The 14258-nt window shown below is 39.9% G+C and overlaps 1 protein-coding gene across 1 annotated transcript in view; it reads left to right on the plus strand.

Annotated features, from left to right (window-relative positions):
• LOC114667129 (astrocytic phosphoprotein PEA-15) overlaps positions 1 to 12657 on the plus strand; it is a 118340-nt gene extending 105683 nt beyond the window's left edge. Inside the window, exons 4-5 of the mRNA XM_028822282.2 lie at positions 1853 to 2008; positions 7255 to 12657. Of these exons, the coding sequence (XP_028678115.1) occupies positions 1853 to 2008; positions 7255 to 7319 (221 nt within the window). The 3' untranslated portion in view covers positions 7320 to 12657. The remainder of the gene's footprint in view (positions 1 to 1852; positions 2009 to 7254) is intronic.
• Positions 12658 to 14258: the final 1601 nt, after the last annotated feature.

A 14258-nucleotide genomic window follows, 5' to 3' on the forward strand; every position in this document is an offset into this window, starting at 1 on the left:
AATTGACCCGAGTGTATGTGTTGCTCGTAATCACCCTGCGATGAGTTGGCGCTCCATTCAGGAATTGTACCTGCCTCGTGCATAATACTTGCTGGAATGGGCGCAACCTTGACTTGATGTCATAATTAAACATGTATGACGAAAATTTTTCAAAGTTCCAAACACTCCGTGTCCTACGTTTTATAGCTAGTTTTACTTTCACAAAGATGTTTATCATGTGGTGGTTGTTTATGTGGAGAAAGAAAAAGGTAGGATAGGAATTGGGGGTTTGGTATGTCAGATAGAGACAGCACGCATGCAATAAAGATAGCCCACTCAGAAGAACATCCATTGAATTCTGTGTTCGTGTCTCCGACCACCAGATCACAAATCCAACATTTACACAATATTTCAGATAAACCAGTGAGATACCCATTCATATATCCAGCTTTCTGGAGCCTCATCACACCTGCCATAAAGGTTCTCTACACTGAACGTACACCTGGGGACCCTTTACAGCAAAGGAGCAGCACTACTGCCACGCCACCGTGCTCCCCTTGCCCATGTTTAATACATGCTTTAATGCATTTCATCATGAAAATAATATCAAATATTTATCTTGCCGTTCTAAATGTTCCAAGAGCAGGAATATCACAAAGTGAATGTATTCTGTGTGGCGATTGCTGCCTGCTCCTCCTCTCAGTGCAAGAGAAAGTCAGTTTAAGAAGCACATAGCGATTAACAACTGGGTCGGGGAACACTTAATACGAAGCATGTAATGTGCTACATTAGTTATGACGGGGTTTGAGAAAATCTAGTAAATTAAACATTGATTTTAAGATGAAGTTTACACTGTTCTGCTTTAATGACAAAATAAACTACAAGAGTAAAGTGGAAATGTCGACTTTACTCTCGACATAAATGGTGAGAATAAAGTGGAAATGTTGAGAATAAAGGCAACATGTCGACTTTATTCTCGACATATGCTTTTTTTTTCTTCACTGTGTCCTTATTTTTTTTTTCTTCTCCGTGACCCTAATATGCTTCCGTAGGATTGGTCGTCAGCATTGTACAGCTCTAGTAGCTTAGCCCAACCTGAAGTGTCATTGGGGTCCTTACCTTGCTACCTAAAAGCCCACAGTTCTTGGTTCAAATCTTGACAGGTGTACTTTGTATATGGAGTTAGCATGTGAGTGTGACCATTCTCTAGATACATTTTTTTTTAATATCATATACTTTTGGGTTGATAAGCCACTCATATTTACCACACATTAAAATGAGTAAGTGTGCCTGTAAAACAAACTGGCAACTCATTCAGGATTTCTTTCTGGCATGAAAGAATGAAACTTTTTAATCAAAACCTAATCTTTATGGCACACAGCCCAGTCACTGTCTGTGTGGATTTCACATGTCCTGCCTGTGTCCATACATTGTTTTGTCCAGGTGCTTCCTTCAGTTTCCATGACGGGTGCATTTCATTAACTGGCAACTCTGTGATGGCTTGGTGCGAGAGAGTGAGTATCCGTGTACAGTATATGGGAGTGTGCACTGACATGGGTTGATGTCTCATTCAGAGTTGGTTCCCTTCCTGTGCCTGATGCTGTTGATCTTGAGCAAGATTTTGAAGCTTGTGTTCTTTTCACGGCATGCTTCTAATGTCCTTTTCGTGGACTTTCTGTTTATTATAATAACATTTAAGACAATTACAATTGAGAAATGTACCCCATTTGATTTAACTCTGTTTTGCCTGGTGCCATATTGATTGTGATAACAAACTCATCTTCACATGTACAGTATTTGCACAGTTCTTCTCGAAGCACATGTTCTTTTTAATAGAAGCTTTGAAAATCTGCCTATTTTCATGCTTTTGCAGATAACCTGTCATACATTGAGCACATTTTTGAAATCTCCCGGCGCCCTGACTTGCTCACTCGTGTAGTAGAATATAGGACAACTGTGCTAAAAATATCAGAAGATGATGAAATCGACACAAAACTGACACGCATTCCATCTGCAAAAAAATATAAAGGTATGTATAAAGGTGAGTTGTGTTCATTTTTATTGAAAGTTTTCACTGAGAAATTTGTATTTTCTTCACTTGCACAATAAAGGCAGTGAGCACTACACTAAATTGTTATAGATAACTATTGTCTTTCAAATTGAAGATTGTGGAATAGCAGCTTTCATTCCATTTGTTCTGAATACAGGCATAACATTTTACATTTTCATATTCAAGTTCGTTATTAAAGTTATTCAAGTCTGGCATGTAACCTGTGCCAAATCAAACATATGGATGAGAAACAGAATGTCCATACAGAATCAGTCGAGGCTGGGGATATCAATGGCCGTCACGGTTGCTGCTGTCCAGCAGGGTACCAGTGGAAACTATGCTACTGCTGGGCAAAGAAGGCAAAGGAGAACAAAAGGAGGGTACTGGGAGAGAAGGAAGGAAAAGAGTGTGGATTTCATAGTCGGAACTTTGAATATTGGCACCATGACTGGTAAAGGGAGAGAGCCGGATGATAATGCAGAGAAAGGTAGATATACTGTGTGTACAAGAAACCAAGTGGAAAGGGAGTAAGGCCAGAAGAACTGGAGGTGGGTACTAACTGTCCTATCTTGGTCTGGACAGAAAGAGAAATGGGGTAGGGGTAATTGTGAAGGAAGAGTGTGTTAGGATGTTTTGGAGGTGAAGGGAATGTCTGACACAGAGATGAGCATAAAGTTAGAAATTGATCGGGTAATGTCATCCGTGCATGTGCCCCACAAGTGGGGTGTGAGATGGAGGAAGAAGATTTCAGTTAGACATAATGGTGGGAAGTACAGTATATCCAAAGTAGAAAGAGTGGTGAACTGAACAGACCTTAATGGTCATTTTGGCGAAGGGAACAGTGGTGATGAGGAGGTGATTAGGCAGGTATGATATTAAGGGGAGAAATGTTGAAGGGCAGATGATAGTTGAGTGATGAATACATACTGTAAGAAGAAAGACAGGTTGACGTATAAGAGCGGAGGAAGATACACACGGGTATACTACATCCAATGTAGGAGATGCAATGTGAATGACATTAGAGACTGTAAGGTAGCGGCAAGGGATAGTGTAACTAGACGACATTGATTGGTGGTATGCAGGACGAATTTTGAAGTGAACAAGAGGAAGAGAGCAAGAGTGGAACCAAGGATCAAGAGGCAGAGCTAGAAGTGGCAGAGTTGAAGAAGGTGCAATTTTCGCTCAGAATAACAAGGGTAGACAGGAATGGGAATGAGTATATTAGAGGGTCAACACACGTACAACAGCTTGGTGACCAAGTGTGAGAGGCTAGATTGAGATGGTTTGGACACATGCAGAGGAGAGATGAGGCGTACATCAGGGAAAGAATGTTGAGGATGGAATCTCCAGGGAAGAGAAAAAGTGGAAGGCCAAAGAGGAGGTTTATGGATGTGGTGAGAGTGGACATGAAGGTAATTGGGGGGCAGAAAATGATGGAGACGGATGATCTGCTGTGCTCACCCCTAAATGGGAGCAGCAGAAGGAAAAAGAAGATATTTAAGTCCCTTATTAAAATTTTCTTTTGAAAAAAGTGAATAATAAGCAGGTTATTTAGTTTCTAACACCACTCCTGTGACAGAAATCTTGTGCTTCAACACAGTGAAGACGCAACCCTTGCATCTGTAAACTGTGAACTTTATTTCTCGCTTAATTTTCATGTACACCACACTGAATTAAATACCAGTGTGTGTGTGCTTCTGTAGCAGCTGTATCACATTTATCTTTAATCAGTTTCTCCTTTTCATTCCTCTCTTGAAGTGCTAAGGTGGTAGATTCTGTTTTCACCTATCTGACTACCCAGGCTTTGAATAAACTTAAGTGAGATGCCTAAACTGCACATCCCACACTCATTTACTTATAGATCTTTTAAGGTGGACTGTAGTACACTGTAAACCTCTTTCCCAATTCCAATATTCTTTGCTTATTATGCTTTTACAGACATTGAATGTGTGTTTCAGTGGAAAAGGGCAACTATGATAAACAAATAATTGTTTCATTGATGAATTGCTTTAATTAAATGGCCATTGTATGAATAGAGCTGCATGTCGGTGCAGTGGGCAGTATTGCTGCCTCACAGATCCAGGGTCCTCAGTTCAAACGCCATGCCTTATTGGTGTGTATGTGTAGGTTTTCCTTTGGCTCATCTGGTTTTCCTTCTGCATCCCCAAAGATGTGTGGATTACGTTAATTGGTAATTCTAAACTGGGCCTACATGAGTAGGAGTGTGCATGTTTGTGTGTGTAAGGGGGCAGCCTGCCATCCTGGGATGTGCTGGTGCCCCGTCTCCAACCCTGCAATCCTGGATTGTTTGGAGACTATTACTATATTTTATTCTGTGATTAATTGCTCATTTTCGTCCTGAGAAAGCTGGCATTGTTTTGCATGCAGTCTGCACTGGTGGTTTCTACCAGCTTAAAACATAGCTTGGGTTTTATTCGATTAGCTGTAACTTGTCTTTCAGTCTTCATTCTACTTCTGTTCAGTAGGGAAGAGAGGCAATAAACAAAAAGTGACACCATTATTTTCACCATGCGCAGTATGTAGCTTTCTCCTGATTTTTTTTTTCTTCCCAATGTTAAAACATGTAGATAGATAGATAGATAGATAGATAGATAGATAGATAGATAGATAGATAGATAGATAGATAGATAGATAGATAGATAGATAGATAGATAGATAGATAGATAGATAGATACTTTATTAATCCCAGGGGGAAATTCACATACTCTAGCAGCAAAAAATATTAAATTAAAGAGTAATAAAAAATGCAGGTAAAAAACAGACAATAACTTGAATAATAATAATGTAGTAGCAGGTGGTACAGTTATTAGTGCAGCTCCAGTCTCCAGGGTTCAGATTCCAGACATGGACACTGCCTGTGTGAAGCTCACATTTACTGGCGACTCTAAAATATAAATGCATTCATCAATACAGTAGTGCTAGAGTCGGTTGGAAGAGTTGGAGCAATGGACAGTTGATCCTGTATTCCATTTATTTTTTGCATATAAAATCCTAAATATATGCAAATATCTTGTTTGTGTGCTTCTTGATTATTTTTTAATTTGCTTGTTATTGCACATGTGAGTAAAATGGTAGATATTTTTGATAATTTCGGGGCAGATAGTGAAATACTTTGCTGTAGCCTCTGATTCATATTCAATTAGTGACCTTGCAGTTATATTAACTGTTTTGTTGCAGCACCATTTTGTTTTCCTACTTGTCTTGTACGCCACTCTTGAAATTTGGCATATTGCCCCCTACTGTGCACAGCTTGCAGAAATTTTTGTTTCAGTGTTCTTGTTCTGTTACTCATACAGTGCATTGCCATCAGTTGCTGCTTCACTTCGCCTACTCAGTCTTTGAACAAGCTAACAAGTTGGCACTTTTTTTTATTTTATACATCATCTGAGCACGCTCGTGCCAACATGCATATTTTCCATCTAAAGATACTCTGTGCATTCCAGATAAACCTAATGCACGCCAACAGTGTCCTTCCTGTCACATCATGGCTGAAACAATGATCACATTACAGCACAGCTGGTTTCTTGGCCTATAGCTAGTTTTGTTGCAAATTCAGCCTCTGATGTCCACTTTTACATTTTATGGCACTTAAAAAGCAGTTTCTAAAGCCCTGGGATTCCAGCAAACCACCAAATGGTGTAAACTTGGAACAATGGTAAAATTGCTCTTAAGAGCATATGGAAAACTCATCTGAGAAGTCACAGAAGAACCCAGACAAACATCTGAGGAACTGCAGACCTCTCTCAGCTCAGTTAATTCCACCATGTAAGAAATTAGGCAAAAATGGTACATTTCCAAAATCTTGTCAAATACTTTGTCTTGTTGCTTTGGATTGTGGGCTTTTGGATTTTTAATGTTATAGTGTACTTTGTGAAAAAGTTTGAATGGATGGAGAAGACAGTCAGGAGTAATTTGTGACAGATGGGCATCAGCAAGAGTGAAAGAGAAGGTCTACAGGACGGTGGTGAGACTAGCTATGTTATATGGGATGGAGGCGGTGGCACTGAGCAGAAAGCAGGAGACAGAGCTGGAGGTAGCAGAGTTAAAGATGCTAAGATTTGCATTGGGTGTGATGAGGTCAGCTCAGGTTGGATGGTTTGGAGACAAAATCACATTGGTTTGGACATGTGCAGAGGAGAGATGCTGGGTATATTGGGCAAAGGATGTTACAGACAGAGCTGCCAGGCAAGAGGAAAAGCGGAAGGCCTAAGCGAAGGTTTATGGATGTGGTGAGAGAGGACATGCAGGTGATGGGTGTGACAGAGCAAGATGTAGAGGACAGGAAGATATGGAAGAAGATGATCCTCTGTGGCAACCCCTAACGGGAGCAGCTAAAAGAAGAAGACGAGTGTACTTTTTGAAAGGTCCTACAGTACACCAGTGTTGAGTTTTACTTTAATTTTTGTGTGATGTACTTCACCAAGGGCAAACTCTGCTCCGAAGAATACAGCAAAGAGCATAAACCGCAATTAGCATGGTATATTTGTCAGCATTTACTGTAGACATCTGGTCCTCCAGAGCGGTAATGGCCATAATAACCAAAGATGGGACAGAGCTTGGATTAATTGATCTTCACCATGGTCTTGATAAGATGGGAAAGGGAGTATTTCCCTTACAGAATTTATACCCAAAAAAGAGCTGCTACTTTTCTGAAAGAATAGTGTTACTATAGGGGCGGCACGGTGGCGCTGCTGCCTCGCAGTTGGAAGACCTGGGGACCTGGGTTCACTTCCCGGGTCCTCCCTATGTGGAGTTTGCATGTTCTCCCCGTGTCTGCGTGGGTTTTCTCCGGGCGCTCTGGTTTCCTCCCACAGTCCAAAGACATGCAGGTTAAGTGGATTGGTGATTCTAAAATGGCCCTAGTGTGTGCTTGGTGTGTGGGTGTGTTTGTGTGTGTCCTGCGGTGGGTTGGCACCCTGCCCGGGATTGGTTCCTGCCTTGTGCCCTGTGTTGGCTGTGATTGGCTCCAGCAGACCCCCGTGACCCTGTGTTCGGATTCAACGGGTTGGAAAATGGATGGATGGATAGTGTTACTATCTTACATCACTCACATATGGTAGTGGCCTGGTGAATGTGAAGGGTACCATTTACTAGCTGCTGTTTATGTAGGAGATGTGTTTAGCTTGGGAGCACTGCATACAGGAGTTTGAACACTGTGATGTTTTAGATTTCATGAATATAATTAATGTTTCTTCCTTCCACAGATATAATACGCCAGCCATCAGAAGAAGAAATCATTAAACTAGCTCCACCACCAAAGAAGGTGTGAGGACATCGTTCTGCGTCAGCTGTCTACTCTCCTTGTTCCTTTCTCCTTTTTACAGTGGCATACACAATACACGTACATGCACACACACACACACACACACACACACCCTCACACACCCACATGCATGTGTCAGACCAAATCCCTGGACCATTCAGCCTAACGTAGTTGGACACAGCTAATGTAGGAAATAGGAAAGTCTTTCCTTCATGTCGCTCAAATGTGCATCAAAAAACAATATTTTTAATCGGTATTCTTGTCTTAGGTTTCAGAAAACAAGAAACCCCTGTCATTTGTTCCTATTGATCAATTTCATTACAACAGGACCAAAAACTTGATAAGTAAGGCATTGGAGGCACAGACTTAAGTGTGCGTTACCTGTTTGCTTTCTAGTGGTCAGCTGCACCATGAGTAAAGAAAGTAAATGTCCAGAAGCTGCAGTTTAGGGCAGATGCCACTAAATCACAATGGTGTTAATTTGGCAGGAGGGTTAAAGCTAATCTGAAAGAGAACCACTTGGCATAAAAATTATATCAAAATCCAAAAAGATATATTTTTAGTATCAGGTTTTTGTGCAAGTGAATGCAAAGGTGAATAGACTTGAGACACTTAGTTAGTCTGTTTATTCAAATGAATAAAAAGCCATAGAGTTCATTTGAGGAATAGAATTTGAAATCTGAAAGGGTACAGTTCAATCGCTGTCTAAGAGTACTTGTCCTTTCAGTTGTCTTCAGAAATACATATGCAGTATTGCAAGCCTTTATCTTTGGGGAAGTTTTGTTGGCCATCGCTGTACCAACTACAATTATTCTGGGAACAGAAGGAAGGAAGCTGGGAGTGGTCATGTGATATGGTGGATGTGTGCGTGTGTTTGCATGAATTTGCAAACAAGAAAATGCAACATTTTGGATGCCAGAGTTCAGCTTTTGTTTCCCTCAGTTGCCGTTTTACCACTGTGTACAACAACCCGCTGCGCCCAGCCTAGTTAATATCGGATGCTGGCAGGTTGATGAATTACTTATTCTGTGATAATTTCATCCGTTTGTTAGCTAGCTAATGTAATTTTTTATGTAACCTTTAACTTTTCAGCGAGAACCCATGTGCCAAGGAAAACTTTTATATTGTGTTGTGGTAAAAAAAAAAAAAAAAGAAAAAAAAGTCTATGCAAAATATTGAAAACAAATTGTCTTTTCAACATTTCTCAGATGCTACCTTAGTCCTCATAGACAATGCTGTCTCACTTTTCACTACCAATGTGAAGTTAATCTTGCTGGATAAAGTGGTGTTATTAAAAGCAGAATTGTTTTTAATGTTATTAACTAAAAAGTAAAACATTGTTAACATCCAGAAAAAAGGTGAGAGTAGTGTTGAAAAGAAGTGGAGTTTCTAGATTCTCGGTTGTGTTTCGGTGTGCATTTGAATTGGGAGGTTCACTGAGACAGTTGCTTTTGTCTGTAATTGAGTCTGAATATCAGCAGCAATAGTGGACCCCTGTGAGGCAAGCTGGCAAACACCATGTGTACCAGTCTCAGGAAGGGCACGGTGCCTTCCCTGAATAACATCGCTCAACCGACTTACACACACGCCTGCCGAAAAAAGACTTTATCTCACTCTACGCCTGTATATGTATCCCCTTTTTTGTATTAACTAAAACCTGGTATTTAAATCGATTTAAAACAATGGATTCCTTCCTTTATTTTTGTTTGATAATTCTAGAATAAAACTTATATTGCAATTATATGATAAAATCTATATTTTTATTGTATAATTTATACATATTTATATCAATGGGGGGAGGGGGGGAGTGACAAATGGATGATTCTCTAAGTTTATTATTATGAAAACCCAAAATGCAGGGTGGTCATCAAGTCCCCGTCTATTTATGTGGCGACATTAATGTTACAGCAGAGAAGTATAATACTCATGTCATACTAGTGTCTTCTTCCTATCATAGTAACCAGCAAATATAAGCAAATCATAACTTAAATGGTAGAGAGCAGATTAGTACTGGGTAGACAGCAGTGTAGCGCTAATAGAGTGGAAGAAGTGAGGGGATGAGAAAGGAAAGAGTGAGACAGGGAGAGAAAGAAGGGCAGATGTGATTTTCAGAAGGGACAAGAAGAATGGGTTGTGTTCTGGTTATAGCCTAAATTCTGACCCTTAGCCTAGATCAGTGTGTTCATAAAGCATTATAGAATGGCACTATACAGTAATATTCTAGCCATGCGTCTAAAACCCATTTAGTTTTGTGGTGCAGTCGGTGCTTGTGATGAATTGTCTTTGGTTTTAGGACCACAAACAGAATGGCATTCATTTCTTGATAGAAGGCTTCTTGTAATGTGAACTCAGACTGTCCAGTTACTCACGGCAGACTGGATGTTTGGCTTGTTTCTTTTTTACTCTCTGTACGTTTTCCAGCAGCTAATCTGTGCTTGCTTTATATATATTTTTTTCCGTATAGATGCAAAATGAGACCTTTGTGGGTAAAGTTTATTTCATTGAACCAGTCAAAGCAGTGTTATGTACATCAAACGCTTCAATGTTTATTCTTGCCTTAATGGCTGTCTTTCTTTTGGGAAGTATCTTTTTGGTCATCACATAGAAGAGGAAATTGTCATTTTATTTTTCCTTTCTGAAACGTACTTGTGTGGCATTACTGTAGGTAACTAATAATACATGGGACGGGATCAACAAATGTACCATGCATACATACTTTCGTACTGCTAGAATAGAAAGCTCAAAGATGTGCGTAAATGATCTCAGATGTACTAAATTTGCAAGTTAGTATCGCTGCATGTTCATCATGCTACAGTTAGGGTGCCTTTTGAGCTGAATTTAGAGCTGCTTAGTGCTCACTAAACTTGTCAGGACAGTACCGTGTTTCAGAAGCAGAGCACTTAATGCCCCATCAGATGGAGCGACACGTAGCAGTGAAACTAACAACAGTAGAAACAGTAGATTTCAGTTTTCTTGTTATTGTGGTGTGGTGTGTGTGTAAGCACACAAAGCATTTTCCTGGAGTCAAATCAAGCTTAGCGCAGCGGCCCGATCTGAAAAGCATTTTCTGACCATACTGGAATGAAATTCCAGCCTGCTCGAAAAATAGATTTGAAAAGGAAGGAGCTGGGGCTGTCGTTTGCTGTCTCGACTTTGATTAATTGAACTTAGGCCGTGAGTTTTATTTCTGAGGCTGCACAGCCTTCGTAAACGACATGCCTTTAAGATTTTTTATGATTTCTGGAGTATAACAATTTCATTTAAGCAACGTGCCATAAGGAGTATACTCGAAAGAAGTCATTTTTTTTAATAACACAACCACTTCAGACATGTTACTTACAGCTAAACAGACAAATATACAGAAATGTATTAAGTAAACTGCAAATGCACAATGCATATACACCGATACTCCAGTAGTATATACTCCTGCAAAGAGTTCATATTGTACACCAGTGCATGTGTGTGTATATATGTATGTTTGTGTCGGTGTACACACACTCCAGTCTAAGATTATGGGAAGTGGGCTCCATATTTGCACATTATTTGTACCTTCACACCCATCTGTCTTTATTTTTTTGGAGACTGTTGGGTATGTATAATGTCTATCTGAAGAAGAGTCTTTATATTTATAGCTGCACACCTTCATTGTTAGCAGGAGGGAGCCATGCCTGCCCTATTCCTTTAATTCCTGTGTAGGATACAAGCAGGCGACAACACCGGCTGCGCAACGCTTTGCTCTCTTTGACCTACTGACAAGCCTCGTTTTCTTTTTTTCCGCACTTTCGAAGATGTCGTTCTCAAACACTCTTGACACATAGCACTGCAAAGGGAGCCAAAAAGTGCTTCTCATTGAAAGAATTAAAAAAAAAATACCAAACTTACACGGTGTGGACATTGCCTTTATTATTATTATTATCAAAACGGCTTACCTGTCCTCCATAGTCTATTTTCTGACAAAACCTACTTGTATGAATAAGTGTGTGCTCCTGCCATAAAACACTGAAATAATCAGTTTGGGAGAATGAGAAATCTTACTGATTGACGATTTAAAAATCCCCCAAGAGACCGCGAATATCACAGGAGGACAAGTGGTGCCAGCGCGAGTAGCCAATGAATATGCAGAGGACACTTTGTGACAGTTTGCATGTGTGTGACTACACAGAAATCACATTTGTATTATCAGAAAGTTTTTTTTTTTTGTAAACAGAAGCCACGTGTAAAGAGCAGGGGACAGATGGAAGCTCTAATGACTGGAGCCCGTCATGGCACCAACAGGTCAGTCTCCTCACAAAGACACACACACATGCGTATGCGCTGCTTGTAGTATTACGTCATAACTGATTTAAAGCTTAACTGTAAGACACACACATTTTGACTTTAAGGAAAATGCTGCATTAATAAAATAGATAAATAAATAAAACAAAAACGAGCTACCAGTATTTTTGACGCGTGTCATCTTTGTTGGTTGTATCCTGGACAGGATTCAGAAAAGTGGGGAATTGGCGATATTTTTCATTCATTTGGATCTGTTTGAAGCTGTCATTTGGGTGTCGTTGCTGTCTGTTGTATTTCTCTGGTAATGTAGGTTTTGTGCATCACAGTCACAAGCTGCGGCCAAGTTTGACTGCACAGGGTCATTCATTTATAACCAGCAGTTGCAAACGTAAAATATAAATGGCTTTTGAACAAGTTTTCTTCTTCTTCTTCTTTCCTTTTAAAGTCTTTGGCTTTTGGATAGGATCTTCCCATTGGTGGGCTGTTGTGCTTCTTGTGGATGAAAGACTATAAACATGTTTTTTTTTTCCAAATGCTGTGTATTTTGTGTTGCTTGCTTGTGGCTAGTTTTGTTGTTTATAGGAGAAACAGTGCTCTCTAATCTACGTAACACATGCTGACCAGAGGACATGGGGTGGAGGCCATACTGGCTCATTGTTCATGTTGGCAGAGTGCCCAGGAGAGCTGGAAGACATGCAGATTTGGGGTCGACCTGCACAGAACTCACACACACTAATTCTAGTATTAGGAAATGGGACGCTGTAGAGTGTAAAATCAGAGGCCTTGGGTAATTCGGAAGCTTCAGGGTAAAGCCATGATCATGTCGTGACTAGTTACATTGGGGCCGTCATGAATTTTGAGTTTTCTTGCAAACGCTTTCCACTATGCAGTGCTTTCTGTGACGATTCTGAGAGCTGTACGTGAAGGCAGGCCCGCAAGATGCTGAGGCTCTGTGGGACATGAAGCAAGCACAGAGCACTGTTTTCAGAAACATTATGTCAAAAGTATGAATGTTTCTCCATTTATTGTGCGTTTTCTGTACTAAAGTTGTTTACGAGAAAAACAAAAACAAAGTGTGGCTTTTCCATGGATTAAATTAAACTAAAAATATGCATTTTGTCAATGTTGTGGTAAAAAAATGAATATTATATATATATATACATATATATATATTAAAATATATTTGCTAACCTACTGTACTGTTTTATCTCTTTCTTTGTGAGCATCAGTTTCTGGTCTTATTCTGTGAATGTGGACACCATGCCACCTACTGACTCTTTCTCATTATTACTGCTAACACACCCTTCATCCTATCAGCGCAACACTAAGTGTCAACGTTCATCTAGATGAACTTTCCATGTTTGGATCCGGAATAGAGAACCACATTGTGGTGGCAGGCACAAGTCCAACAATGGATGACATCTCATTTCTTTGGGCTGTGACAAGAAAGAGACTGTAGTGACGGCACAGGACAGCAGCAGTTTTAAGTAATATGGAATCAGGAGACATAACGTGATAGTAAAAGGCAGCCAAGGTCAAAGCCAGGAGGACAAGAAACAATTAAACATTGGCCAGGACGTGAGACAAAGTCATAAATCAAGAGAGTCGAAAACCAGAAAATGTCTCGTAGCCCAAGCCGAAATGCAAAAGGTAAATCAAAGTCAAAGAACAGACAACAATTCATAGCCAGAGAAATCTCTTACAATGATAACATTACAGTTTTAAGTTTTAAATTAGTCACAGACTTGTAATGGAAGCGTACAACACTGACCTCTTTACGTCTTGCCCTAGAAACCTGGCCACCCAGCATTACAAATAAGCAATGGCGCCACAATCAGAAATCGGGAAATGTATTTCAAAATGAATATCTTGCACCAAAAAAAAAAACAGATCAGACGTTTAAATTACTTAATCTCCAATACCCCAAAACGATACCTCCATTATTTTAAGATGCCAAAAATAGGCTGTTAAAAAAAACACTAAAAATTAAAACAAAGTCTAAATCATGACACAAGAGTGCAAACTCTTCAGTGATTGCACCATATACAGGAACCGCTGTGAGGCGACAGCATGAAGTTACTAGCAGTGCACGTGGATGTCCTCAGTCACTCGAGTTTAGATGAGAATATGTCAGTTTAGTTGTGCCATTTGTCAAGTATGAGATATGAGATGTGTAACATCAATAATAATTCATTACATTTATATAGAAGCAAACCCACAATCTTCCATAGTTTCCTTACTGAAAAGCAGCAGCACTACCACTGCGCCACTTGTAAGGATATATTCTCCTACCTGCAGCATCAAGTGCAAAGCAGATGAGGTGCCAGTCCACCACAGGGCCCAGGCTGTCATACAAGTTTATTATTGTGTCAAGTCTTTAGATAGATAGATAGATAGATAGATAGATAGATAGATAGATAGATAGATAGATAGATAGATAGATAGATAGATAGATAGATAGATAGATAGATAGATAGATAGATAGATAGATAGATAGATAGATAGATAGATAGATAGATAGATAGATAGATAGATAGGAAAGGCACAATAAGAAAGAAAAGGCATTATGTAACAGATAGATAGATAGTGTGGTGGATGGCTGGAACCCTTGCCCGGCCAGGGCACCTCGAAGATGGTAGGACATATCCACAACAATACCTCCCCCGGGAT

This window comes from Erpetoichthys calabaricus, chromosome 16, assembly GCF_900747795.2.
Source record: "Erpetoichthys calabaricus chromosome 16, fErpCal1.3, whole genome shotgun sequence".
NCBI classification, from domain to species: Eukaryota; Metazoa; Chordata; class Cladistia; order Polypteriformes; family Polypteridae; genus Erpetoichthys; species Erpetoichthys calabaricus.